The sequence below is a fragment of the Hyperolius riggenbachi genome, chromosome 10 (assembly GCF_040937935.1).
Source record: "Hyperolius riggenbachi isolate aHypRig1 chromosome 10, aHypRig1.pri, whole genome shotgun sequence".
NCBI classification, from domain to species: domain Eukaryota; kingdom Metazoa; phylum Chordata; class Amphibia; order Anura; family Hyperoliidae; genus Hyperolius; species Hyperolius riggenbachi.
This window is the reverse complement of record NC_090655.1, coordinates 239,343,357-239,369,505: the sequence shown is the minus strand read 5'-3', so window position 1 is coordinate 239,369,505 and position 26,149 is coordinate 239,343,357. Positions and strand designations below refer to the sequence as shown.

General features: G+C 46.0%; 1 protein-coding gene across 2 annotated transcripts; it reads left to right on the top strand.

Moving 5' to 3' along the window:
- Window positions 1–1,125: 1,125 nt before the first annotated feature.
- On the top strand, window positions 1,126–22,195 carry LOC137535004 (zinc finger protein 436-like). Of its 2 annotated transcripts, XM_068256766.1 has the most exons (8): window positions 1,126–1,214; window positions 5,614–5,733; window positions 6,126–6,260; window positions 6,346–6,469; window positions 6,603–6,700; window positions 6,813–7,090; window positions 7,166–7,320; window positions 19,354–22,195. In XM_068256766.1, exons 2-8 carry the CDS (start codon window positions 5,656–5,658, stop codon window positions 20,412–20,414), a joined length of 1,929 nt encoding a protein of 642 aa, XP_068112867.1. In that variant the 5' UTR covers window positions 1,126–1,214; window positions 5,614–5,655; the 3' UTR covers window positions 20,415–22,195. The 2 variants fall into 2 exon arrangements, with proteins under 2 accessions (XP_068112867.1, XP_068112866.1); XM_068256765.1 differs by having other exon boundaries at window positions 6,813–7,320.
- Window positions 22,196–26,149: the final 3,954 nt, after the last annotated feature.

Genomic DNA, 26,149 nt, shown 5'->3' with positions numbered 1-26,149 from the left:
GCAGCATGGATCCTGGAGAAGAGGAGCAGCATAGATCTGGATGGGGAAGGGGGTGAGGTGGAATCTGGGGAGGAGCAGCATAGAATGTAGAGAGGAACATAAATCCTGGGGAGGCACAGTATAAATCCTGTGGAGGAGCAGCAGAACAGATTCAAGTGAGGAGCAGCCTTTTCAATAACTTTCCCCAGAAAGGGGAGGTTGGAGACAGGTCTGTAGCTGCTCAAAGCATCTGGATCTGAGGATGCTTTCTTGAGCAGCGGTCTGGAGGGACCAATGAAAGGGGGGAGGAACAAACAGGACTCTCCCACTATGTCATTTCTGCTACCTAATACTGCTATCTGGTGGCCCACACCGCTACCTAATACTGCTATCTGGGTGACACACACAGCTACCTAATACTGCTATCTGGGGGCATACACTGCTACCTAATACTGCTAGCTGGAGGGCACACACGCCTACCTAATACTGCTATCTGGGGGCACACAGTTACCTAACACTGCTATCTGGGGGCATACACAGCTACCTAATACTGCTAGCTGGAGGGCACACACGCCTACAGTGCCTTATGCTACTATCTGGGGGACACACACAGCTACCTAATATTGCTAACTGGGAGGCACACGCAACTAACTAATACTGTGATCTGTGATCTGATGGACACATATAGCTTCACAATACTTCTAAGAAGCTGTATTTTCAGCCTGACTGAAAAATAAAGGGGGACCGGGGGCTACCACAGCAACAGCCTGCTGCCACTTATCCTGATTCTGTCTAATTATTGCTTCAATGTCCTAAAAAAATAACAACAACAAAAGAAAAACAAGTCTCACTGAGACGCTGGGCTTGCTATAATTATTTTTCATTCTACAGTGTTTTCCCTGAGAGAAGGTAAGCTCATATTTACTTTCACTTTTTAAACTATTTCTAAATATTTTATTTCATTTCGGCTCCTCTGAAGCCTAAGTGCATGGCTACCTTTTATATGGCTAAGTGCAGGTGAGTCTACAAACAGAGGTTGCAGTTAGCCTATTCACCACAAGATGGCAATCTTACCTCTTCTAAGTGGGAAGCACAAATAAGACGTAGATAATCCACAGACAGAAAGTGATCATGTGACACATGCAGGAAGTGGTCTAACAGAGGCAGTAGTAAGGGATGTGACGGCAGGAAGATAAGTTGGAGTAAGTGGCGAGGAGATATTGTTGTTGAAACAGGTAATTCTTATTATATATTGAGTAGATCAGAGGTCAGGGTGGATATACTTTGTTGCAGAGGAGGTCATAGTAATGGTTAAGGGCTCTGCCTCTGACATAGGAGACTTGGGTTAAAGGGGTTCTTTGGTGTCTTTTAAGAAGCAAAAACTGACTCTTACCTGGGACTTCTAGCGGCCCCCTGCAGCTGTAATGTCCCACGCTGTCCTCCTCCGATCACGGTGGTGGGGAACGAGTGATCGGAGGAGGACAGCGCGGCCCGATAGGGTTGCCACCTTTTAGGTAAAAAAATACCGGCTTGGGGTGGGGCCTAAAAGTGGGTATGGTCTGTTACACCGCTCAAGATGACTGCCAACATTGAACAAGAACAGGAAGAAGAGGGCATGATTACAACAGATTATGGTTGATTATAGGCATAACATTAAAATATAGAAAACCTATCCATGGTATCCCATAGATGGGACTCCTAACCTGTGAAGAGAAATTAAAAGGTCCTATCTATCATACAGCCAGCCATTATTGTTGCATATTTATATAGCGCCGACATCTTGTGCAGCACTTTACATAGTACATAGTCATGTCACTGACTGTCTTCAGAGGAACTGACAATCTAATCCTACCATAGTTATAGTTTAATGTCCTACCATATTATTATTATTATTATTATTATTATTATGTATTTGTATAGCATTGCCATCTTCCGCAGCACTTTACATAGTACATAGTCATGTCATTGACTGTCCCCAGAGGAGCTCACAATCTAAACCCCTACCATAGTCAAATGTCCTACCATATTTTTATTATGTATTTATATAGCACTACCATCTTCTTCAGCACTTCACAGAATACATAGTCATGTCACTGACCGTCCTCAGAGGGACTCACAATCTAATCCTACCATAGTCATAGTCTAATGTCCTACCATATTATTATTACTATGTATTTACGGTATATAGCACTGACATCTTCTGCAGAACTTTACAGAGTACATAGTCATGTCACTGACTGTCCCCAGAGGAGCTTACAATCTAATCCTTGCCATAGTCATACTCCAAATGTCCTACCATATTATTATATATTTATATAGCACTGACATTTTATGCAGCACTTTAGAGAGTACATAGTCATGTCACTGTCCTCACAGGAGCTCACAATCGAATCCTACCATAGTCATAGTCTAATGTCCTCCCATATTATTATTATGATATATTTATACAGCACTGACATCTCCTGCAGCACTGTACAGAGCACATAGTTATGTCATGGCTGTCCTTAGAGGATCTCACAACCTAATCTCACCTCTACTATAGACCAGGCTTGCTCTCACAAGTAACCACTCGTGGTTACTCGTGATTCAAATGAGGATTAATTGCTGCAGGTGTGCGGCAGGGATATAAGGTGTTAATTACCAATAATGCCCTGCGCTTCAAGCAGGCTGCACGCATCCTATTGGATGCGTTGCAAGCCTCACTACAGGCACTTCCTCCTTCAAGCCGGAAAGAGGAAGTGCCCATAGTGAGGCTTGCAACGCATCTAATAGGACGCATGCAGCCTGTTTGGAACGCAGGGCGGATGGCGGAATTATAGGTAATTAACACCTTATATCTCCGCTGCGCACCTGCAGCAATTAATCCTCATTTGAATCATGGTTACTAGTGAGAGCAAGCCTGCCGTAGACACAGTATGTTACCATCAAAGCTTAGAGGAATTGTGAGGGGCGGCACGCTGGAGAAGACCGGAGCTGCAGCGAAGGACAGAGGCTGGAAGTAGCCGCAGGTAAGAAACAAAAAAAGTTTAGTTCACCTCACAACTCAGGTTCAAATTTAGATAGTTACCTAAAGAGGTGGAAGCCTCAGGATCCTATTAAGGTTTCCCTCACTGCTCTGATGTCCCCTGTCGCTGAGCGCAGCCCTCCTGGAAGATTACCAACAATACATTGTCACTAATCCTATTGGGGCCCCGCAGCACGTCTCCCTGGACCATGGCCACGCGAGGCAGCTCGCACATGCGCAGTAAGCCGGAGTCTCGGGATCCGTGCTACTGCGCAATTTCATACAGGCTTGTGCGGCCACGATCCAGGAAGACGCGCTGCACAGCCCTGATGTGTGTGTGTGTGGGGGGGGAGGGGCTGCACTCAGCAATGGGGAACTTCAGACCACCGTGAGGAGCCTCAATAGGATGCTGAGGCTTCCCTCTCTGCAGGTCAGGAACCTACTTTGAATTACTTCAAAAATATCTTTGTCATGCACCTAGGGGGGCAGGGTTGCCTTGCTCTCTAAAACAGCCCCAATCTCTCTCCACAGCTCAGGGAACTAGAGAGCTATTCCTATAATGCAACAATGACATATTCCTGCTAATATAGAACACAAAATGATGTCATTGGTGCACTATAAGAATAGCTCTGTTTCCCTGACCTGTATAACAACAGTGCTGGCATGATTCATCTTGTCTGCTCTAGTCTGAGGCTCCTCTGCTCACCTCTTCTCTGACTGACATACCTCCCTGTATTTTCCTACACATCCCAGCTTTCCTCACACAGCGGCAGCACATTGTCCTGCTGCTGATCCTATCCCTGCTCTCCTCTGAGGCTTGTCTGCTCACCTCTGACTGATATTCCTCCCTGTCCTCTCCTTCACATCCCAGCTGTTCCTCACACAGCAGCAGCACATTGTACTGCTGCTGATCGTGTCTCTGCCTTTTCCTTCCCTAGCTGTGGAGCCTGCAGAGACCGGGCACACTCACATGCTGCTCACATAGGCAGCAAGGACTGTCAGCTGCCTCCTCCTACTACACCAGCATGTACGAGTAGTGAACAACATAGCCAGGGGGCGTGGCAACACTCGCTCATGATTGGCTGGAATTTATGCCAATCTTAGAAGAGAGGGGAAAGGACATGCCAGTAAAAATTTTTTTCCGACGCCGGCTTTATACTGGAATTTCTGGCTGAGCCGGCCAGATACTGGCTGGGTGGCAACCCTAAACGCGGGACATTACAGCTGCAGGGGGCTGATAGAAGCTCCAGGTAAGTGTCAGTTTTTGCTTTTTAAAAGACACGGAGAACCCCTTTAAGTTCTAAACTCTTTCTATTCAGTAAGACAGCACCTATTCCGTAAGGAGCTCTTGGGCAAGACTCCCTAACACTGATACTGCTTGCTGAGTGTGCTCTAGTGGTTGCCTCGCAAGTGCCTTGAGTCCAACAGGAGAAAAGCCCTAAAATATTGGAATTATTATAGCACGCCTGTCACTATCCTGATCATCCATCTTGAAGTAATTGCCATACAGGAGACTTTTACATTACAGCTGTGACTTGTTTGTCATTTTTTTTCCATCTCACCTTACTAGTAATAATTCAGTCTCATTACAGAGTCATGAAAAATCTGGTCTCAGGGACAGTACTTGACACTAATTTAGCAATTTTTGGAATACAGGATGCTGGTATAAACCAACTTTTTTTTGCTTTCCCCACCCCACTCAAGCCATTTTTCCTCCAGTATAGCCATGTCCACCCTGTGTACCCAGCATTGCCATTATCCTCCTGCATGCAATGCCCCCACTCCAGTAATGCCATTTATTCCCCAGTATAGCCGTGTCCACCCTGTGTCCCCCAGCATTGTCATTCTCCTCCAGTGTGTAATGTCCACCACCCCAATTTTGCCATTTTCCCTCCAGTATAACCATGTCCCTCAGTGTCCCCCCGCATTGCCATTATCCACCAGAATGCAATGGGGCCACTGCAGTAATGCCATTTCCTCCCCAGTATAGCCATATCCTATCGGTGTCCCCCAGCATTGCTAGTATTATCCTCCAGTATGTAATGTCCCCCCACCCCAGTAATGCCATTTCTTCTCCAGTATAGCCATATCCTTTCTGTGTCCTCCAGCATTGCCATTATCCTTCAGTATGTAATGTCTCCCCACTGCAGTTTTGCCATTTTTCCTCCAGTATAGCCATGTCCACACTCCAGTATTGCTCTCTTCCCCCACCTCCATGCAGAGTAGTAAAAGGAAGGATTTACATTGGTTTATGGCTACCTGTCACAGTGTGCTCCAGTCCTCTGCTCCCACTAGCCTCAGTCTCTGCCTCTTCTCTCCTCATATTCTCATTCATCTACCACTACCAGCACTGCTGTAACATCACAGGAATGGTAACAATGGGAGGTAGATGTGAGGAGAGAAGGCCAGCTGGAGAGGAGGCAGAGGGAGGACAGGACTGCAGCATGCTGTGAGTATAGTGCACAGGTAGCTATAAACCAACTTTATTATGCTTTCCTGTGATATACTGCATGACCCTACCACCCACATGTTACCCCAATGGGGGAGTGCTGGTGGGATCCTGTATGGATAGTTTCACCACTGATAACTGTACAACCTGGATTATATCCCCCCTTAATATATATCAAAAGGTTGGGGAATCTTGAACAGATCACATAACCACATCACTGAGGATGAAGGAGGACCAGAGTCACATGACTGAGAAGATATTCAACCTCGCACTAGAGATCATCTATCTGCTGATGGGACAGGTGAGGTACTCTTATCTTTAATAATAAAGCACACACATGACTGGAGAGGTGAGGAGGATTGTGGGAGGTTACATGAAATCACTCTTATCTCTACTAATAAAGCACACACATGACTGGAGAGTTGAGGAGGATTGTGGGAGGTTACATGAAATCACTCTTATCTCTAATAATAAAGCACACACATGACTGGAGAGGTGAGGAGGATTGTGGGAGGTTACATGAAATCACTCTTATCTCTAATAATAAAACACACACACGACTGGAGAGCTGAGGAGCATTCTAGGAGGTCACATGATGCCACTTTTATCTCTAATAATGAAACACAGCTGACTGTTGGGGTGAGAGGAATTCTGTGAGAGCGGTGTGACATTATTGTTGGACTTTCTACACAGAGTTTTCCTCCAGTGAAGTCTGGTAATCATGTGACCATCACAATGCCCCCACCTCACTCCCTGATATCTGAGGGACACAACAAGCAGAAGATTCTGGAAATCACCAGGAAGATGATGGAGCTGCTGACAAGAGAGGTGAGTGGTGCTGGGAATGTTGGTACATTATCCAATAACAACAAGAAATGTGTCTGGTTGGTAACTGTATCATTGTATGTTTCAGGCTCCTAAAAGGTGTCAAGATATCACCATCAGTCTCTCCATGGAGGAGGGGCAGTATTTAAAAGGGCACAAGAACCTCAATAAGAACACCATAATGGAGAATCAGCTGCCCCTCGCATCACCAGGTAAGGGGAGATGTTAATTACTAGTGAGGGATGAAGCAGTACAGAGAGTCCGCCTAGATCCCCCCCTTTCTCCCCCAGTCTTCTGATAAACACATAGAGACATTGTATTTAGTCAGTGTGTGCTTTTCTGCAGATGGATCCAGTAACAGAAACCCACCCCAGAGATGTACAGGTCCTCTTTATTCCCAGGATTGTATGCAGGAAGATCTCACCATCCCCCACCATTATCAGGTAGGTGGGGCTGAGAGTCCCCAGAGACTCTAAACCACGACAAATTTCTTTCTTCTGCTTATGCTGTTATTTGTTTTCACATTGAAAATGATCTCTCACTTTGTGCACTTAGGATGGGGAACATGGACATGCTGTGGTTAAAGAGGAAGAAGACACATATGTGAGGAGTGATCAGCAGTCTATAGAGGAGGGTGACATGATAGGGACAATTAAAGAGGAAGAAGAAGACACATTTGTGAGGGGTGATCAGCAGTCTACGGAGGAGGGTGACATGATGAGGACAATTAAAGATGAGGAAGAGGAAAGTTATCTGAGGTGTGATCAGCAGTGTACAGAGGAGAGGGATAGGATGACGACAATTAAAGTGGAAGAAGAAGAGACATATGTGAGGTGTGATCTTCAGTCTGTGGAGGAGGGTGACATGAAGAGGACAATTAAAGTGGAAGAAGAAGAGACATATGTGAGGTGTGATCAGCAGTGTACAGAGGAGAGGGATAGGATGACGACTATTAAAGAGGAAGAAGAAGAGACTTATGTGAGGAGTGATCAGCAGACTATGGAGGAGGGAGACATATTGAGGACAAGTAAAGAGGAGGACAATGTTACAGAGGGCAGAGCAGGTGAGTAGTCTGCATTACATATAGAATAAATGTGTATCTTATTGCTGTTATGACTGTCACTGCTCACAGACTGGCCATATTATGGGATATGCTACATACTCATGTTAGACTTTTGCTATGTAAAACTATCATTTATGATTGTATTTGGTGGCAGTAACAATAACAGTACAGACACCCTGCTGGCTTTGGAGCACCCTGTACTGTAGTGGGGAGAGGTGAGGTGGTGGATGAGTGAGAAGCATCCCACTACATCTCACAGCAGAAATACAATGCTGATCAGACAAGGACTTTCCAACTCTCAGAGTGATTATTGTGTCACATGTAGCTATAATCACGAATTAAATGAGTTCCATCAGACTGTAACAAGCTGATAATGGTTACTGTACATTTCTGTACACAGATCTTTGTTGGGGTTACTTGGTAAATGCAGATTTAGATCTGGGGAAAGAAGTAGATGTGGTATACTTGGACTTTTCAAAGGCTGTTGAAACTGTTCCCCACAATAACAAAAGCAAGAAAGAGGCAGCACACTACTGGCTGCAAAGATGCTTTGTATGGTGGAACAGATGCACTACATGTTACGGCCCCTCCCAGGTGTACAACAGCAACTGATCACACATAATGCATATAAAGTATAACGCTTGAGGAATTCTCTCCGTGGTCAGCGCACAGGACGTGCGCTGACACTGCGGAAATCCTCCACAAGCGTATAATTTGAGAGAACCCAGCAAAAGGTGCAACGCACCTGTAGAGGGAAATTCCTGTCGGCAGGTGGAGCTGTGGAGTGCAGAGAAACAGATCCTCTGCCCTGCCACAGACACCAGACAGGAATTGTACGAAGAGAAGAAACGCAGGGCAAGATAGCCCTGAAATAGAGAGAGCAAAGCGACAGAGTGTATGTGTGTCCACCAATCTAGTCGCCACCCAGCGACGATGAACACACAACCATGAAGACCAGGTGAGAAGGCAATCGCAGGAGATGGCGATTGCTAACAGCGACACAAGACAGAATAAGCACAGAGGAGGAATGTATGTGTGTGCACCAATCTAGTCGCCAACCTGCGACTGTGGACACACAACAAAGGAAACCGAGTGAGAACGTAATCGCCTGAGAAGCGATTGCGAATGAGAATGAGCAAAGATACAGATTGTATGTGTGTGCACCAATCTAGTCGCCAACCCGCGACGGTGCATACACAACAGCAGACATGAAGTAGGAACGCAATTGCGAGAGAGGCGATTGCCAGAGGTGACACAAGGCTACAGCAAGGCAGAGCACGAGAGTAGCAAAGGCACAGCAAATCATACAATGAGAAGATAAGGAAAATAATAAACGCTAACTAAACGCGAACACCGCACTTATTCGCAACAGCGAACGCGTTTACTGCGCGGACTCCGCGTGTTAAGCACAACCGAGACAAGCACGCCTAACTAACCACCGACAGACAAACACGAAACAGAGGACGCAAGCGCTTGCTTAACGGTTACCTCACCGAGCCTCCTGCAAGCGTTCGTATCAGACCAGACAGATACACGAAAACAGGAATAAGTGAGAGATACGATCCACTGCTCTTTCCGCCAGAGCGAGTGTGATCCAAGTATAGAAACAGAGTGAGCTGAATCCACTGCTCTTTCCGCCAGAGCAAGTGCGATCCAAGTATAGCAAGATAGCTTAGCAGGATCCACTGCTCTTTCCGCCAGAGCAAGTGTGATCCAAGTATAGAAACAGAGCGAGCTGAATCCACTGCTCTTTCCGCCAGAGCAAGTGCGATCCAAGTACAGCAAGAGAGACAGAACAGGCAATACAAATAATACAATCCTGACTGCTCTAGCAAGAATGCCTAGCGCAGTCCCAGGAATTACTCTAAGCTAATCTTCAAACAATAAGCATGGCTGACACTCCAGGAGTGTTTCACAGGACAAACCCTTATGACCAGCCACGTACTGTGGAATCACATGGTATATATAGAGCAAGCCTACAAAGGATGTGGCTAGGCAATTTGCATGACAAACGTATGCGAATTCCTCAGCAGCAGCAAGCTGCAAAACTGACAAAAGGTCTCTCTTCCAGAGACCTGCAGAATGCAGACCTGAACAGTGGTCAAAAAGCTGCCTGCCTGCCTGCGCAGGCAGCTGAGCGGATCATTACATAAAGGCTCTGAAGTGTGCAACCACACCCAGGCCATATAATCTCATTCTCCGCCCATTCCATCCATTCCCCGCCCATTCCATCCATTCCCCGCCCACTCCATCAGTAACCATTTGTGCACGACACATAATAAAAAAGCCAACATGTACATTCCGGAATATAAGACACACCTAAGTTTAGAGGGGAAGAAAAGGTAAAAAAACTGAATATATTGTGTTTCCCCAATAATTGTCCTCCTGTGTTCCATTTGATCTCCTGTGCCCCCTTCTGTCCATCCACCATGTGTCCCCTTCTGTCCCCCTGTGTATCCCTTTGCTTCCCCTGTATGTCCCCTTCTTTCCCCGTGTCCTCCTGTGTGTCCCACGGTGACCTCCTTTGCCCTGTTATGTCCCCCTGTGTCCCCTCCTGTCCCCCTGTGTTTCCTACTGCCCCCCCCCATGTCTCCTCTGCTTCCCTGTGTCCCTCCTGCCCCCATCCCCACGTGTCTCCTCCGCTTCCCTGTGTCTCCTCCTGAACCCCCCCCCCCCCCCGCATGTCACCACACGCCCAACGTCGTGTGGGCGGGCGATTGTAAGTCAGATACCTTTTTTTGAAATATAAGACGCAGGGACTTTATCTTCACATTTTTGGAGAGAAAAAGTGTGTCTAGTATTCTGAAAAATACAGTATGGCAAATGTAAAAGACACCACAGCTGATGGCACTCCCTTGGGCTGCCAATAAAACAATATTAAGTAACATTAATTTATCATGGGAACACACAGGCCTTTCTACTCAGGCTGTTTCATGCCAAACCACAAAAGTAAAGTGGATGGAAGGGCCTAAGAAACAAGATCAATATTCATAAATACAAGATGAGATTAAGGCAAGGAAGTTAAAAAGGTTTTTCAGAGATAAAGAGGATTTCGATAGAGGAAGGATTTTCAATTGGGGCCCCCAATCCCTTGTAAAAAATCCTAAGAGCAGGGGCTATTGGACCACTGATTCTGGTTCCGATAGCGAAAACGAGCAGCCTAGCAATCCCCCAAAAAACAAGAAATTTCTTAAGAAGAAACCCTCCAAGAACCCTAGAGGAGGAAATAATAAAGAAGAAAACAGCCAGGGTGCCGAAGCATCAGCTCAAGGGGAATCTGGCCCTTTAGACGTAGAGCCAGACGAGGACGGAGACACAGAAACAAAATCCAAGACCGTGCACTGGGAAGGGAGAGAGAATATGAAACCCAACAGCAAGAAGCGGAAGGGAATGTAACCACGGATGGTTTGCAAGTTATGAACATCTCTGGGATAGAGATCCCACCGGCTTGTCTCTCCCTACTATCTAAAGGCTTGAACTTTTGTCCAACAAGGAACTTCGATATAGTGGCCTTCACGACAGACCTTTACAAGTCCAAATGGAAGATCGTGATCTGTCAGAGGTTCAATAAGGAGCCCATCCGGGCAGACTTTGATCAAAACAAAACCCCAGTGACAACAGGTCCCAGTACTGGTTTGCAGGGGTATACACCCAAAGCTACCAGTGGACCAGTGGAGGGGTTCTCCCAACTCTTACTTTAAGCTCAGCCTCCTCAAATGACACAGGGGAATAACACTGATACCTTGGGGTTCAGCCCGCTGGTTCAGTGGGACCCCACGGATGAGGAACTTAGACAGATAGTAGAGGAACTATGGGCAGATGGGGGTCATCATGTGTGGACGGACTGTGGGGGGTCAGAGGTTCTTAGCCTGGGCAATAGTAATGATTTAAGGGCCTGCAAATCCATACAGCCTTTCCCTGTTACCCCGGGCTCAAGTATAGATCATTTTTTTGACAGAGTAATGAGAGACATAAAGGCTGAGATATATCAAACTATGGTGCCTAATCTGGGCGGCGCGGAGAGAGAGGCCTTGAAATGGTTGAAACAAAACAATGAGTTGGTGATAAGGGGAGCGGACAAAAGTGGAAACCTGGTTATCATGTCAGCAACTCAGTACAAGAATGAAGCCGAAAGGCAACTGAGTGACACGGCCACCCATTGCCCCCTTCAGGGAGATCCAACTCTTAAGTATCAAGCCAAATTGCGCTCTCTGCTTCGCAGAGGCGCGGAGCGAGGTTATCTCTCGCTAAAATTGGCTTGTGATTTGCTTCCTCTCTACCCGCGCCGTCCGGTATGGTACCATATACCCAAAATGCATAAGTCCGTGACCGCACCACCGGGACGTGCCATTGTCTCTGGCTGAGGGTCTCTCACAGAGAGGCTGTCCAGGTATTTCGACCATCTCCTGCGCCCCCTCCTTAAAGGGGTGCCCTCGTATTTGAGGGATACGTTGGAGGTTTTGCAGATGGTGGAGCGTGCCACATGGGTCCCTGGTGACAGACTGGCCTCTATCGATGTGGTCAGTCAGTACAGCCGTATTCCACAAGATGTGGGGATCGAGGCAGTCAGACATTTCCTGACTCGCACAGACAGGGACGATGAATACATCGACTTTGTCTGTGAATGCCTGGGCTTTGTATTGAGACACAACGCCTTCCTGTTTGATGGACATTGGTACCATCAGATAGCGGGTACCTCTTTCTGGGGTCGTGGGAGGAGTCTGCTGTGCTCTCGGATAAGAACCCATTCCGCGGGCATATCAGACAATGGTCGAGATGCGTGGACGATGTCCTGGTGGTGTGGTCTGGGATGGATGAACAGTTCAACGGCTTTCTACAGTATATCAATAGTAACACAATTAACATGGAATTCACCGCTGAAAAAAAGTGATACAGCGGTGACCTTTCTTGACCTGCGAATTATGGTCAGGAATGATGTGTTGCGAGGGATATAGGAAGCCGACGGCAACTAATTCTCTTCTCCATGCCAAGAGCTTTCATCCTCAACATGTCGTAAAGGCCATTCCATACGGCCATTACTTGAGGTTGAGGAGAAATAATACCGATGATGTGCAGTTTGAATTGCAGGCAGCAGACCTCACTAGGCGCCTGTCTGGTAAGGGATATGATGCCGCATTGCTGGAGCAGGCATATACAAGGGCAAAACGTCAATCCAGGCTAGGCCTTCTGGCACCCAAAAACAAGTCGAGGTCCACACAGGATCGGATGACCTTCACTTTTGATTATACACCTATGGCAGACACGATTAGAAAGGTTGTCTTCACTAATTGGTCACTGATAGAGAGAGATGAGTCCCTAAAGCAAATTGTGGGTGGTCCCCCAAGGGTGGCTTTTAGGAGAGCACCGACTCTTGGGGACATGCTCACGAATAGCGAGTTTGTTTCCCCTAAAAAAGATACATGGTGGAGCAGAGATTTGCCTAAGGGCAACCACCGATGTGGACATTGCAAGTTCTGCCCCCAGAAGTGCAAACAAGTAGGTAAAGAATGGTTGACAGTTAACGACTTAATCACTTGCCAAACCAAGTATGTGGTCTACGTCCTTTTCTGCCCTTGCAAACGGTTCTACATAGGCTAAACTACGCGCCCGCTAAAAGAACGAGTGGGAGAGCATTTAGGATCAGTTAAAAGTGGTAAAGGTTGTGCCCGGTTTATTGCTCACATGAGAGAAGAGCATAAAGGGGATGTCAAGGGATTGAAATTTGCGGGCTTGGAAAGGATAGATAAGGTGAGACGGGGTGGCAACAGGGATAGGTTTTTGTTGAGAAGGGAGACATGGTTGATCCTGCAAACTGAAGCCCTGGGCCCGTTGGGCCTTAATGACAAGGTGGAACTCTCAGGTACTCTAAATCCATAATTGATGGGCTAGTGGGTATCAATTTGGGTGCTGGTTCATAGAAAAATCTTGTGTTATAGAGCTATTCTCACACTTGTATAAATTATTGATGCCAGGTGTGAGTATTTTGCTAATGGTCAATATGTGTAATTATGGAATCAATATTTTCTATATCTAATGGTTCTGAATTATAAATGCCCTATCCACAAGTCTAGTGTAGCCAAAATCGGCTATAATGCTTCTCCCTTGTCCCTCTCCACCCCCTTTTGTGTTCGCTTGGAACTAAGTGTCTCAGAAATTTGTATGACGGTCCAGAGATATAATGAATGTATTTGTAAAGTTCCTGTTCCTCAGTCCCAGTACTTAATTTTAGTGGTATGTCACTTATGCACTATCACTAATTTTAGTATATTCCCCCGATGGACGAGCTGGAGGCGTCTATTTAATGGTGACCGAAATGTAGGTACCAAATGATTGCGGAATACCGGATGGAGAACGGAGCATGTATCCTCAGCGCCCCCTACTGGCGATTTTTTTGACCCAGTATGTGGGCTCCCCAGCGATGCAATGGAATTACGCATGCGCTGGAGGTGAGCCGCATGTGACGCGGAATACATGACGCATGTTTATGCGACTGCTTGTCCGCATGGAATGTTCCCCACTGGGCACCGTCCGCAACATGTGACGTTTTCCGGCTCTCCCATTGGTGGAATTCTGAGCCCCAATCACGGCCGGCGCTGTGACGCCGTGGCGGAGGCGGACCCTTCCGCATGTATACAGTGGCCAAACAGCGCCGGCTTGCAGTGGAACACGGCGTGACCAAGCGTCCAGGAGGATGCGAAACGGCCGTCGCTAGGCCCACATCAGCCCCACACTCCCACCTCCCATGCTGACAGACTCACACCTGGAATCATAAGGTACTACATCTTCAATATTTGCGTTTTTTATGCAATCTTGGAATATGCTATGCACGGAATCCAATTTTGATGTTGAACACTGGTAATAAATGTGTATGCTTAAGACGGAAGATGCACGCTATCTGTTTCTTTTATGCATAATTCATAAAAGTTATCAGGTGGGCCCATCAGTCAAAAATGTTGCAGTTAATAATGTGTGTGGGGGAGCGTTTATAAGCAGAGCAGCCTAGTAATGCTGCTGCTGCCTCCCACACGTGTCACCACACCCATGGGGAAGCGTGCCGAGAGGTTGTGTCACATGGCGGAGGGATGGACCCATCTTTTTATCTTCACGTACAAGTGCTTCCTGTTACTGAGCATGCATGGTTCATGGGACCCATAAGGCCGGCCCCCCTACAATCAGCACATACAGTGGCTTGCAAAAGTATTCGGCCCCCTTGAAGTTTTCCACATTTTGTCACATTACTGCCACAAACATGAATCAATTTTATTGGAATTGCATGTGACAGACCAATACAAAGTGGTGTACAAGTGAGAAGTGGAATGAAAATCATACTTGATTCCAACCATTTTTTTTTACAAATAAATAACTGCAAATTGGTGTGTGTGTAATTATTCAGCCCCCTGAGTCAATACTTTGTAGAAACACCTTTTGCTGCAATTACAGCTGCCAGTCTTTTAGGGTATGTCTCTACCAGCTTTGCACATCTAGAGACTGAAATCCTTGCCCATTCTTCTTTGCAAAACAGCTCCAGCTCAGTCAGATTAGATGGACAGCGTTTGTGAACAGCAGTTTTCAGATCTTGCCACAGATTTTCGATTGGATTTACATCTGGACTTTGACTGGGCCATTCTAACACATTGATATGTTTTGTTTTAAACCATTCCCTTGTTGCTCTGGCTTTATGTTTAGGAGGGTTGTCCTGCTGGAAGGTAAACCTCCGCCCCAGTCTCAAGTGTTTTGCAGACTCCAAGAGGTTTTCTTTCAAGATTGCCCTGTATTTGGCTCCATCCATCTTCCCATCAACTCTGACCAGCTTCCCTGTCCCTGCTGAAGAGAAGCACCCCAGAGCATAATGCTGCCACCACCATATTTGACAGTGGGGATGGGGTGTTCTGAGTGATGTGCAGTGTTAGTTTTCTGCCACACATAGCGTTTTGCATTTTGGCCAAAAAGTTTCATTTTGGTCTCATCTCACTAGAGCACTTTCTTGCACATGTTTGCTGTGTCCCCCACATGGCTTGTGGCAAACTGCAAACGGGACTTCTTATGCTTCTCTGTTAACAATGGCTTTCTTCTTGTCACTCTTCCATAAAGGCCAACTTTGTGCAGTGCACGATTAATAGTTGTCCTATGGACAGATTCCCCCACCTGAGCTGTAGATCTCTGCAGCTCGTCCAAAGTCACCATGGGCCTCTTGACTGCATTTCTGATCAGTGGTCTCCTTGTTCCGCCTGTGAGTTTAGGTGGACGGCCTTGCCTTGGTAGGTTTGGCGTTGTGCTATACTCCTCCCATTTCTGAATGATCGCTTGAACAGTGCTCCGTGGGATGTTCAAGGCTTTGGAAATCTTTTTGTAGCCTAAGCCTGCTTTAAGTTTTTGAATAGCTTTATCCCTGACCTGTCTTGTGTGTTCTTTGGACTTCATGGTGTTATTGCTCCCAATATTCTCTTAGACAACCTCTGAGGCCGTCACAGAGCAGCTGCATTTGTACTGACATTAGATTACACACAGGTGCACTCTATTTAGTCATTAGCACTCATCAGGTAATGTCTATGGGCAACTGACTGCACTCAGACCAAAGGAGGCTGAATATATTACGCACACCCCACTTTGCAGTTATTGATTTGTAAAATATGTTTGCAATCATGTATGATTTTTGTTACACTTCTCACCTGTACACCACATTGTATTGGTCTTTCAAGTGGAATTCCAATAAAATTGATTCATGTTTGTGGCAGTAATATGACAAAATGTGGAAAACTTCAAGGGGGCCAAATACTTTTGCAAGCCACTGTATAAAAAAAAAATCCATCCTGTTTGGTTAGTGAAGCATTTATGGCTATTTGTGCTGCAAAAATTAGGGTTTGTGCTGCTTTCACTCTGAAGATAATAGCAATAATTTGTTTCCAGATGATCTCACCCAGCCCCCTCCCCCCCCCCCCCCCCATAACAGCGCAGGGCCAAAAAAATTGTGTGGTTAGTTCAGGTCGGGGCAAACTTTGCTTGACCCAGGCCGCATTCTGAGGGGCACGGTCCACATTCCTACAATTCCTGGCCTCCTCCTCTCTCTTTCCCCCCTTCCTCCCTGCAGAGTCGCAAGCGGGCACACAGGAGGTGCAGAGGAAGCACTGAGTGGGGCACACAGGAAGTGCAGAGGAAGCACTGAGTGGGGCACACAGGAGGTGCAGAGGAAGCACTGAAGGGGGCACACAGGAAGTGCAGAGGAAGCACTAAAGGGGGTTCACAGGAAGTGAAGAGAAAGCACTGAAGGGGGCACACAGTAAGTGCAGAGGAAGCACTGAAGGAGGCACACAGTAAGTGCAGAGGAAGCACTGAAGGAGGCACACAGTAAGTGCAGAGGAAGCACTGAAGGGGCAACACAGGAAGTGCAAAAGATGCCCTGAAGGGAGCACACAGGAAGTGCAGAGGAGACACTGAAGGAGGCACACAGGAGGTGTAGAGGAAGCACTGAAGTGGGCACACAGCAGGTGCAGAGGAAGCACTGAAGGGGGCACACAGGAAGTGCAGAGGAAGCACTGAAGGGGGCACACAGGAAGTGCAAAGGATGCCCCGAAGGGAGCATACAGGAGGTGCAGAGGAAGTACTGAAGCGGGCACACAGGAAGTACAGAGGAAGCCCTGAAGGGGGAACACAGGAGGTGCAGAGGAGACACTGAGGGAGGCACACAGGAAGTGCAGAGAAAGCACTGAAATGGGCACACAGGAGGTGAAGATGAGTCAATAAAGTGTAGGTCATTTTTTTTTATTGAATAGTTGGGAGTGTTTGTATATGAGTATGGAAGCTCTTGGCACTTTTACTTCCTCCTTTATTCTGGAGGACATTCATATCCTTTGCACAGGAAGAAACTGTGAACATGCATTTCCTGTGAGCAGGCATGATTTCCTGAGGAACTCCCTGTGTATGGAGGAAAGAAGACAGCATGAGTAATTCCTGTTACTGGGCAGGCAGGGTTCATGAAGTTCCCAGAATCTGCCCATTCATGTCCACTTACAGTATACAGAATTCATAACCACTTCACCAACCGGGAACGGGAGGGACAGAGGAAGCCAGTGAACGCTACACAATTCTATGAACATTGATTATTCATTCAAAAAAATATATTTGGCCATATAAGGTTTGCTGGGGTATCCCACGTTTTGCAGAGGGAGGACAGTGATTTCTAGTTCTTGCCCTTCCCTACTCCCCACTGTTCTCCTGTCCAATAGGAGCTGCAGTGTGCAGCAGGTCAGTTCTTCGATGGACAGAAGGCTGGGAGGAGAGAAATGGCTACACTTAGGCGCCAATTCATCAAGGCTGTTCGATAAAGAAAAAGTCGGGAAAATACCGCATTCGGTATTTAAGATGTTGCATACTGTGCGTTATGCACGGCTAAGCCGCGTTAGACTGTGCACACATGCTCAGTAGTGTTGGGGAGGAGTGGAGAGCGGCCAGGCACATGGCTAATTAATATTCACTGCACGGTGTGACGTGCAGTGTTTACTTCCTGGAGCGGCCGCTCTGTGCGGCGATTGGCCGGGAGGGACCACGTGATGCCGCATGCGTCCAAGAGTACACATCACGGATGCCAGAGTGAGCTGCACAACGCGGCTCACTCTGACGTCCACATCGGAGAGCACCTGGCGTTGCGTTAGGGGCACGTTATGTGCCCTATAATGTCCCCTAAACGCAACGTCCTGGTGTGTAAGTAGCCTGAATCTATCAGTCTCCATTAGTCTTTCTTAACATTTTATTTCTTTGCCACAGCTTAGATGAACGTCCGAGAAACTTTAAACATGCCCTGCTTAGGGGATTTCCCCACTAGCTACTCTGCATCTTCAAACAGCAACAGAAGAGGTTAAACTGGCGAAGGGAGGCAGGGGAAGCGTCTTTTGTTGTATCAATCTCTGCTCGCTGCCCGGGGGTTAGGAAAGCGTGACAACCCCCTCCCCACCCAAGAAGGCTTCAGGTCCAATCAAAATAATTTGCAGGAGACAGGCTGTTGCTATTGGTTTCTGCTCCTGTCAGTCATAGAGAAACATCTCTGCTTCTGTGTGAGTTCTGTGAGTCTCGCACTGATTCTGAAAGAGGAGAACTGCTGGTAATTATCCAGGGCTTTTCTGCATGCTGTAACCTTGATGAATTGACATTTACCGACATTTGTTGAGGTATTTATCGCACAAGACGGTAATTACCGCACAGCTCGGTAATTTCAGCTTTCCATACGGTAACGGCCTTGATTGACCTTTCCTAAGTGATCAGTAAAATCAGCTGTTTTCAGCATTACCAATTGCTTGGTGAATTGACGCCTGTATATATACAGTAGGATTAGTGATTTTTGTACTCACACCATAGCTCTGCACAGGCTGCGGAGATGGAGCAATTTGGGGTACCTGGAGTCGGAGTCAGCGGTTTCATAAACTGAGGCGTGGAGTTGGAGGCGGATGATTTTTGTACCGACTCCACAAGGGACATATGAGGGACACGAGTAGAAAATGGTAATGAGAATGAAACCACATTGCTCTACAAACATAAGGCAGATTTCTTGCTATCAGTACATATAGCTTGCACTGTCTCATCAAGCTGGAGTTTACTGCTTTTCAATGTATGGCCAATGCTTTAGGTGTAGGGATGCTCAATGAGAAGCAAATACCTCTGACTTGTATGCAAATGATATGCAGCTAATCCCATTTCTCAGGAAATGCATCTGATTGGCTGAATTTCAAGCTACATACAATTTGTATGCAAATCAAAGTTTATGTCATGTGATTGGCGGCCTGTAATGAGCACAACCCTCCGCAGTTCTCTGTCAGGCTGATAACTGGTGATGGTCACTGACATGCCAATAAACCTGAGATGGTGCCGATTGTATGCTAATTATATGCAAAGCTATTAAGCTGCTGCATCTGGCCCATTTCCAACATGCATATACTTTGCATCAACTTGGAATTATCAGCAACTCACCGACCATCCCTAATGATAATTGTTCCTCACCTCAGAATTCTCTAACAGGAAGTGATGATGTTTCTCTATTTGCAGCGCGGAGTCCCGGCATCAGGAACCTCTCAAAGACTCGTCTATCTGTATCCACAGACTGTACAATGGATGATATCATTGGGCAAGAGTCTCCTGCAAATATCCTGATTACCACAAATATTCCCCCAGACTTCCCTCACCTGTCTAACTTTGAGGGGCTTCATACCCAGAAAAGTTCTTTCACTGCTGGAGGGTCTTATTCCTGTTTCAAAAAGCCCCATTCGTGTGCTGAGTGTGGGAAATGTTTTCTTACTAAATCAAACCTTGTCACACATGAGAGATGTCACACAGGTGAGAAGCCTTATTCATGTGCTGAGTGTGGGAAATTTTTTGCGAATAAATCAATTCTTGCCGCCCATGAAAGAACTCACACTGGGAAGAAGCCATATTTATGTGCTGAGTGTGGGAAATGTTTTGTAAACAAATCATATCTTGTTTCACATAAGAGAACTCACACGGGTGAGACACCCTATTCATGTACTGAGTGTGGGAAAAGTTTTGTGCTTAAATCAATTCTTATTGCCCATGTAAGAACTCACACTGGTGAGAAGCCCTATTTATGTGCTGAGTGTGGGAAATATTTTGCAAAGAAATCAAATCTTGTTTCACATGAAAGATCTCACACAGGTGATCTGCCCTATTCATGTGCTGAGTGTGGGAAATGTTTTGGGAGTAAATCATATCTTGTCAACCACCAGAGATCTCACACTGGTGAGAAGCCCTATTCATGTGCTGAGTGTGGAAAATGTTTTGGGTATAAATCAGATCTTGTCAAACACAAGAGATCTCACACTGGTGAAAAACCATATTCATGTGCTGAGTGTGGGAAATGTTTTGGGACTAAATCAAATCTTGCCAGGCATGAAAGCTCTCACACTGGTGAGAAGCCCTATTCATGTGCTGAGTGTGGGAAATGTTTTGGGGATAAATCAGATGTTGTCAAACACAAGAGATCTCACGCTGGTGAGAAGCCATATTCATGTGCTGAGTGTGGGAAATGTTTTGGGCATAAATCACATCTTGCCAGGCATGAAAGCTCTCACATTGGTAAGAAGCCCAATTAATGGGGTACTAAGTATCATATACATAGTATCCAGGCCCCAGGCAGTTTGGCGCTGGGTGAGCTAAATGACGGCTCTCCCTGCTGCCGCTAAACTCCCCAGCGGCGTTAAATAATTTTCCCCCTCCCAGTTGTAGCAACTCAGAGGGAAATCTAATTTGGGGTTTGGCGATCGCCCTGAATTAGCCTTACGCAGGGGGCGCAGCATAACATTGTTTCTATCAGCTTCAGCGCTCAGTGTAAACACTTTTATCTGGATGAAGAAACATTCCAAATAACAAAAGGGAGTGCTGAAAAGAAAATCATTTGTTCTTATTGGGAGCTGAAAGACCCAGATTTTAATCACAATTCAAAGTCCGAATTTAACCATTTACTGTGAAAATAAGAAGCTGAGACTCAAGGAAAGTTTTCTGTACCATTGTTATTTACCTACTGTGAGCTGCAGATGTGGGAATATTAGAAGTTCCAATTCATCCAAAGTGAGCTGAGGAAAGGAGTTTGTCTGTCTGTGAAGAGTTTTGAGCTGAATGTACAAAGTCAGGTAAAATAAGAAGGGAGGGATTTATCTTCCAGCAGTGCTAAGAGACACACACAGGACTGATATTCAGAAGAATTGGATCACTTTGACTGTGATGGGATCTTCTAGGAATCTCTTGACTTCTTAACATAATTTTGGAGATAACATTACAGATCTATATTGTTACACGCTAGGTATCAAAAGTCAGACTTAACCCCCTTGGCTGTTTTTTTGCCCCCCAATTTTTTTTTATAACGCTTTAGCTAGCATTTCGCTAGCTAAGCATATGTATAAGGTTGCTCTGATCCCCCCCCATGCCCGCCGGCTATACGTACCTCGCCACGAAGAGCGCAGTTTCCCGATCGGCTTCCGGCGTTGCTATGGCAACGATCGGAGACGACGTCAGCTGCAATCCCGATCGCCGTCATCGCGAAGCCTGGAGCCGATTGGGTGGCTGCGCCTGCGTGGGAACGCTGGGGGGGGGGGTACGTATCCCGGAAGCAATTGCGGGCGATCTCGGGGGACCAGAGCAACTTTGTGCATACGCTTAGCTAGCAGACCGCTAGCTAAAGCGTATTGCACCAGTTTTTTTATTTTAAGTCCTGGGGCCATGTGATCCTCCACGGCGGGTACCCCGTGTGTAGCACGGGGTTACCACTAAGAAGGTTAAAGTGCATACGTCGATTTTATTCCAGATTGATTATGCCGGATGTTTGAACGAGTTGACGTTCAAAAAAAAAGTCATTCAGACTATATACACACACACACACACACACACACACACACACACACACACACACACACGCACACGACAAATGTTTGAAATGCTAATTACAGGTAATTTACATGTCGTTTGACTGGTCAATGGACTTTATAGCACAATGGACTAGATCAAATGACTGATTAAATTACTTGTTGTTTGGAAGTGTTTTAGTGTGAAACTAATAGACTTCTAAACAACAAGTCGTTTGTACACATGTATGGACCTAACTGTTGTTTGAATGACAGTTAGTCCACGGATCCGCTAAGCGGATCAGTCAAAACTGCTGCTATCAGTCTAATGATCATTCATACACACGCCAAACTGTTGTTTAAACGACCGGTTTGAATGACAATTCGTTCAGAAGTATCAGACATGTGCACACACCATTATTGCCAGATCATACACTCCAGCACAAATAATGCTGATATACAACAATGCCTCAGTACTGCACCCAAATGTAAGTTAGGAGACAACTGGATACACTGTGTGGGGCTTGAATTAAGATATAGCAATTCTGGGGGGGGGGGGGGGGGGATTGTATAGTTTATTATATATGTGTTACAATCATATGCTATAGACAAATGATGGAAGCTGTTGCTGGAAAAGGATTCTCCATTGTATAACAAAATAAATCCTATTAGAATGGAAATCTGATGTATAAATGGATTAAATTGCACAAAGATGCATTGTGTGTGTATCTATATATATATATTGTACATTGTGTGTGTATCTATCTATATTGTACTTTGTGTGTGTAGTGTGTGCATGTAATGTGTGTATGTATATAGCGTGTGTGACAGAAAGACTGTATGATCATTTTGTATATTTCTTTCACTGTGAGATGTTTTTTTTATCCTCTGCATGTAATGTAAGATGTACTATGAAAGGGAATCTGATGTGAGGGAGATATGGAGACGGAGCCCCACCTCCAGTGCTCAGGAGGAGGTGGGGGTAGCTACAGGTGGCCCCAGGGGGTGACTAATGGTGGAGTCTGTAAGCCTGCTTGATGTAACATCAAGAGGGCCCCAAGATTTCCCCATCAGGTTAAACTGCCATAGGAAATATCTGAAAAATGTAATACTTACCTGCTGGTAATTTTCCTTTCCTGGTACAAAAGCGTGGTGGCAATAGATGGGTTAAATCCTGGCCACTTAACAATGGACATTCTACCAATAAAAGTTTCAGGATCCCACCCCCCCCTCCTCATTCTTGTTTATAGTAACTCAAATGGACAAGAAGGGTGGGAACCCTTACCAGCATGCTTTTGTAGCAGGAAAGGAGAATTACCGGCAGGTGAGTATTCAATTTTCTGATTTCCTGGTACATGCATGGCGGCAATGGATGGGAATTAATTTATTCTCACAAGGGAGGGCAGAGAGAAAACAAAACCTTTAATCAGATATTTTTAGACATAGATTGTACATTTATATTTTTCCCAATATCAAGGGTAGATAAAGATGTTGGGTCTACCAGATAATGTCTCTGGAAAGTAGTGGCTGATGGCCAGCCCCCAACTTTGCATATTGTCTCTATGGAGACTTTGGATAACGCAGCCCATGATGCTGCAGTCCCCCTTGTAGAATACGCATGCACTTTTTGTAGTATCAGAAGAGTCTTCTGCTTGTAGGCTCTTTGGATTGTCTTCAAATAGCCAGTTTGCAATAGAACGAGCCATGATCTTTTATACCAGATTGGTATTATTGCAATTACCGTTGTTGGTTCTGACTGAAGTTTCTTTAGAAACCTGAGAATCAAAGGAATGGGAGGAAGTGCATATGCAAGGTTGAACTGCCACGGTTTAGAGAGAGAGAGAAAGTCCGCTGCTGCTGTAGAACTGTTGATGACAGGTCGTAGTGCTGGATAGGCAAGTGAACACACTTTTCCTTTTAAAGTAAGTCACACACCAAGCCTTGTGAGATTTTAGACACCATTTTGTTGGAGACTCGCGGACTGTGCCATCTTGCAAGAGGCCAAAAAGTCCAGCAGAGAGCAGTTCTTGCCTACAGAGCAGCTATTTAAGCCATAGAGAGAGAGTCACAAAGCCCACTGTTTCCTGTCTACAATTTAGCTGACATTAGCAACAGTAACAGAGGAGAGTGATGCTGCCCAGAGGTGAGGAGAAAAAAAAAAAAAAGAGTAAATGGTAGACTCATCCATTCAGAGTGACAGAGGAAAAAATAATGAGGAGGGTGGGGATCCTGAAACTTATTGGTAGGCTGTCCACTGTTAAGTGGCTAGGAATTAAGCCATCCGTTGCTGCCATGCATGTAACAGAATATACACATTCCCACAAAGGGTTACAAGTAAAAAAGACTACCACAGACACAGCTTTTATATCTATTTTATTCTTATTTATAATACATACTTACCCTTAATAAATGCTCTAACGTCAATATCGTCTAGACTAGAGCCAGACTGAATAGCACACCACATTATTAGAGTCCTGCCTCCCAGCCCTCTCGGTTTTGCCGGGCCTGTCCCAGGTTCGGAGGCATGGATCCTTGTCCTGCAGCAAGGATCATTTGAAAACACCGCATTATTAAAAGATTGCAGCTATCCCCCTATTGATTATAGCGGCTGTACAGAAATTTTGGCGCTAACTGCATTAAACTAGTGCCGCGATAAGCCGCTATTTGTAGCTGTTATTTTCTATGTGTATCTGCTATAGAGATGGCCCAAACGGTCTGCCCGGTGCGTAGTCCGCGCAGATATCAGCTACCCGCGCCCACGGCGGGTAGCGAATACATAGCACGTTCGACCCACCTCCTATACCTCGTCATTGGGCTAAACTTTGACCCTCTACATCACAGTCAGCAGACACGTGGCAGCCAATCAGGCTGCACTCACCTACAGACCCCTGCCCCCCCATAAAAACGCAGCAGTGTCGGCCATGTTCTCAGTCTGCTGATCCTGCTATAGTGAGAGGAAGGGAGAGACATTGTTGGAGCTAGGTAAAGCATTAAGTTAGGCTGTTAGCTTGCTCTTCGCTGAAATTTGTTGCTGAAAGCACCCCAATAAAGCTCTTTTGAGAGCTAATATTCTTCTGGGGTGTGTGTGTGTGTGTGTGTGTGTGTGTGTGTGTGTGTGTGTGTGTGTGTGTGTCACAGACAGATAGATACAGCCCTGTCGCAGCTGGGCATTGCTGTGTACTGTGCCAGGCCCAGCACACAGTATTACCAGTGCATATCTTTCATAAAAGCTCTTTTGAGAGATAATATTCTTCTGTGTTTTTTTTTTTGTGTGGCACTGACACTGCATCGATACAGCCCTTTCTGTCGCAGCTGTCCCTTGCTGTACTACTGTGCCAGGCCCAGCACACTGTATGCATACCTATCTGTGTAACAGCACACTGTATTATACCAGTGCATGCCTTTCCACTGTATTTGTGTGACAGCACACTGTTATATAGACCAGTGCATATCTTTCCACTGTACTTGTGTGACAGCACACTGTATTAGACCAGTGCATATATTTCCACTGTACTTGTGTGACAGCACAATGTATTAGACCAGCGCATATCTTTCCACTGTACTTGTGTGATATAACTTACTATACCATAGCTCTCTTTGTGGGTGACACACTGCATACAGCCCACAGAGAGACAGGAACAGTTAGCTAGGCTGTTCTTTATTGCTGAAAGCACCCCAAAACAAAAGCCCTTTTGAGGACTCATATGTGTGTGTGTGTGTGTGTGTGTGTGTGTGTGTGTGTGTGTGTGTGTGTGTGTGTGTGACACTGCATACAGGCCAGGCCACAGTCATTGCTGGGCCTTGCAGTTCTACTTTCTATTACAAGCCAGCACACTGTCTATCACCATTATAATCTGTGCTTAGCTTCCAACTATCTGTTATTAATATATGTGTGGGTTACACACTGCATACAGGCCACAGTCAGTTGCTTGCCCTTGTAGTTGTACTATACTCTTCTAACCATTGCAAGCAAGCCAGCACACTGTGTATCATAAGCAGTGCTTAGCTGGCAACTGTATTTGTGATTGAAAGTACTATTGCTCTGTGTATGTTAAAACGCACGCACGCACGCACGCACGCACGCACACACACACACACACCCTCCCCCCCCCCCCCCTACCTGCTGTGTATTTGACACGGATTGTGTGCCACTTTGTGATTACACACACTGTCTACCACTTTTGAATATTGTTAGAACTACTGTGCCTATCCCCCCCTTCCCCCACCAATATGGAAAAAATAACAGGCAGAGGCAGGCCACCCCGCAGGTCAGCTCAAGGTTGTGGTGGCGTGATTTTGTGCGGCCCTCGACCAAAGTACAGTGTTCATAAGGCACATACATTCAACCCCCAAGTTTATGAGGACATAGTTGATTTCATAACACAGAACCCCTCATCTTCCTCAGCTTCTGCATGGAACCGTGACATATCTTCTTCCTCCTGCTCTGATTAAGGCACACCACAACTGCTTAACACTCAGCCGGCAGCCAC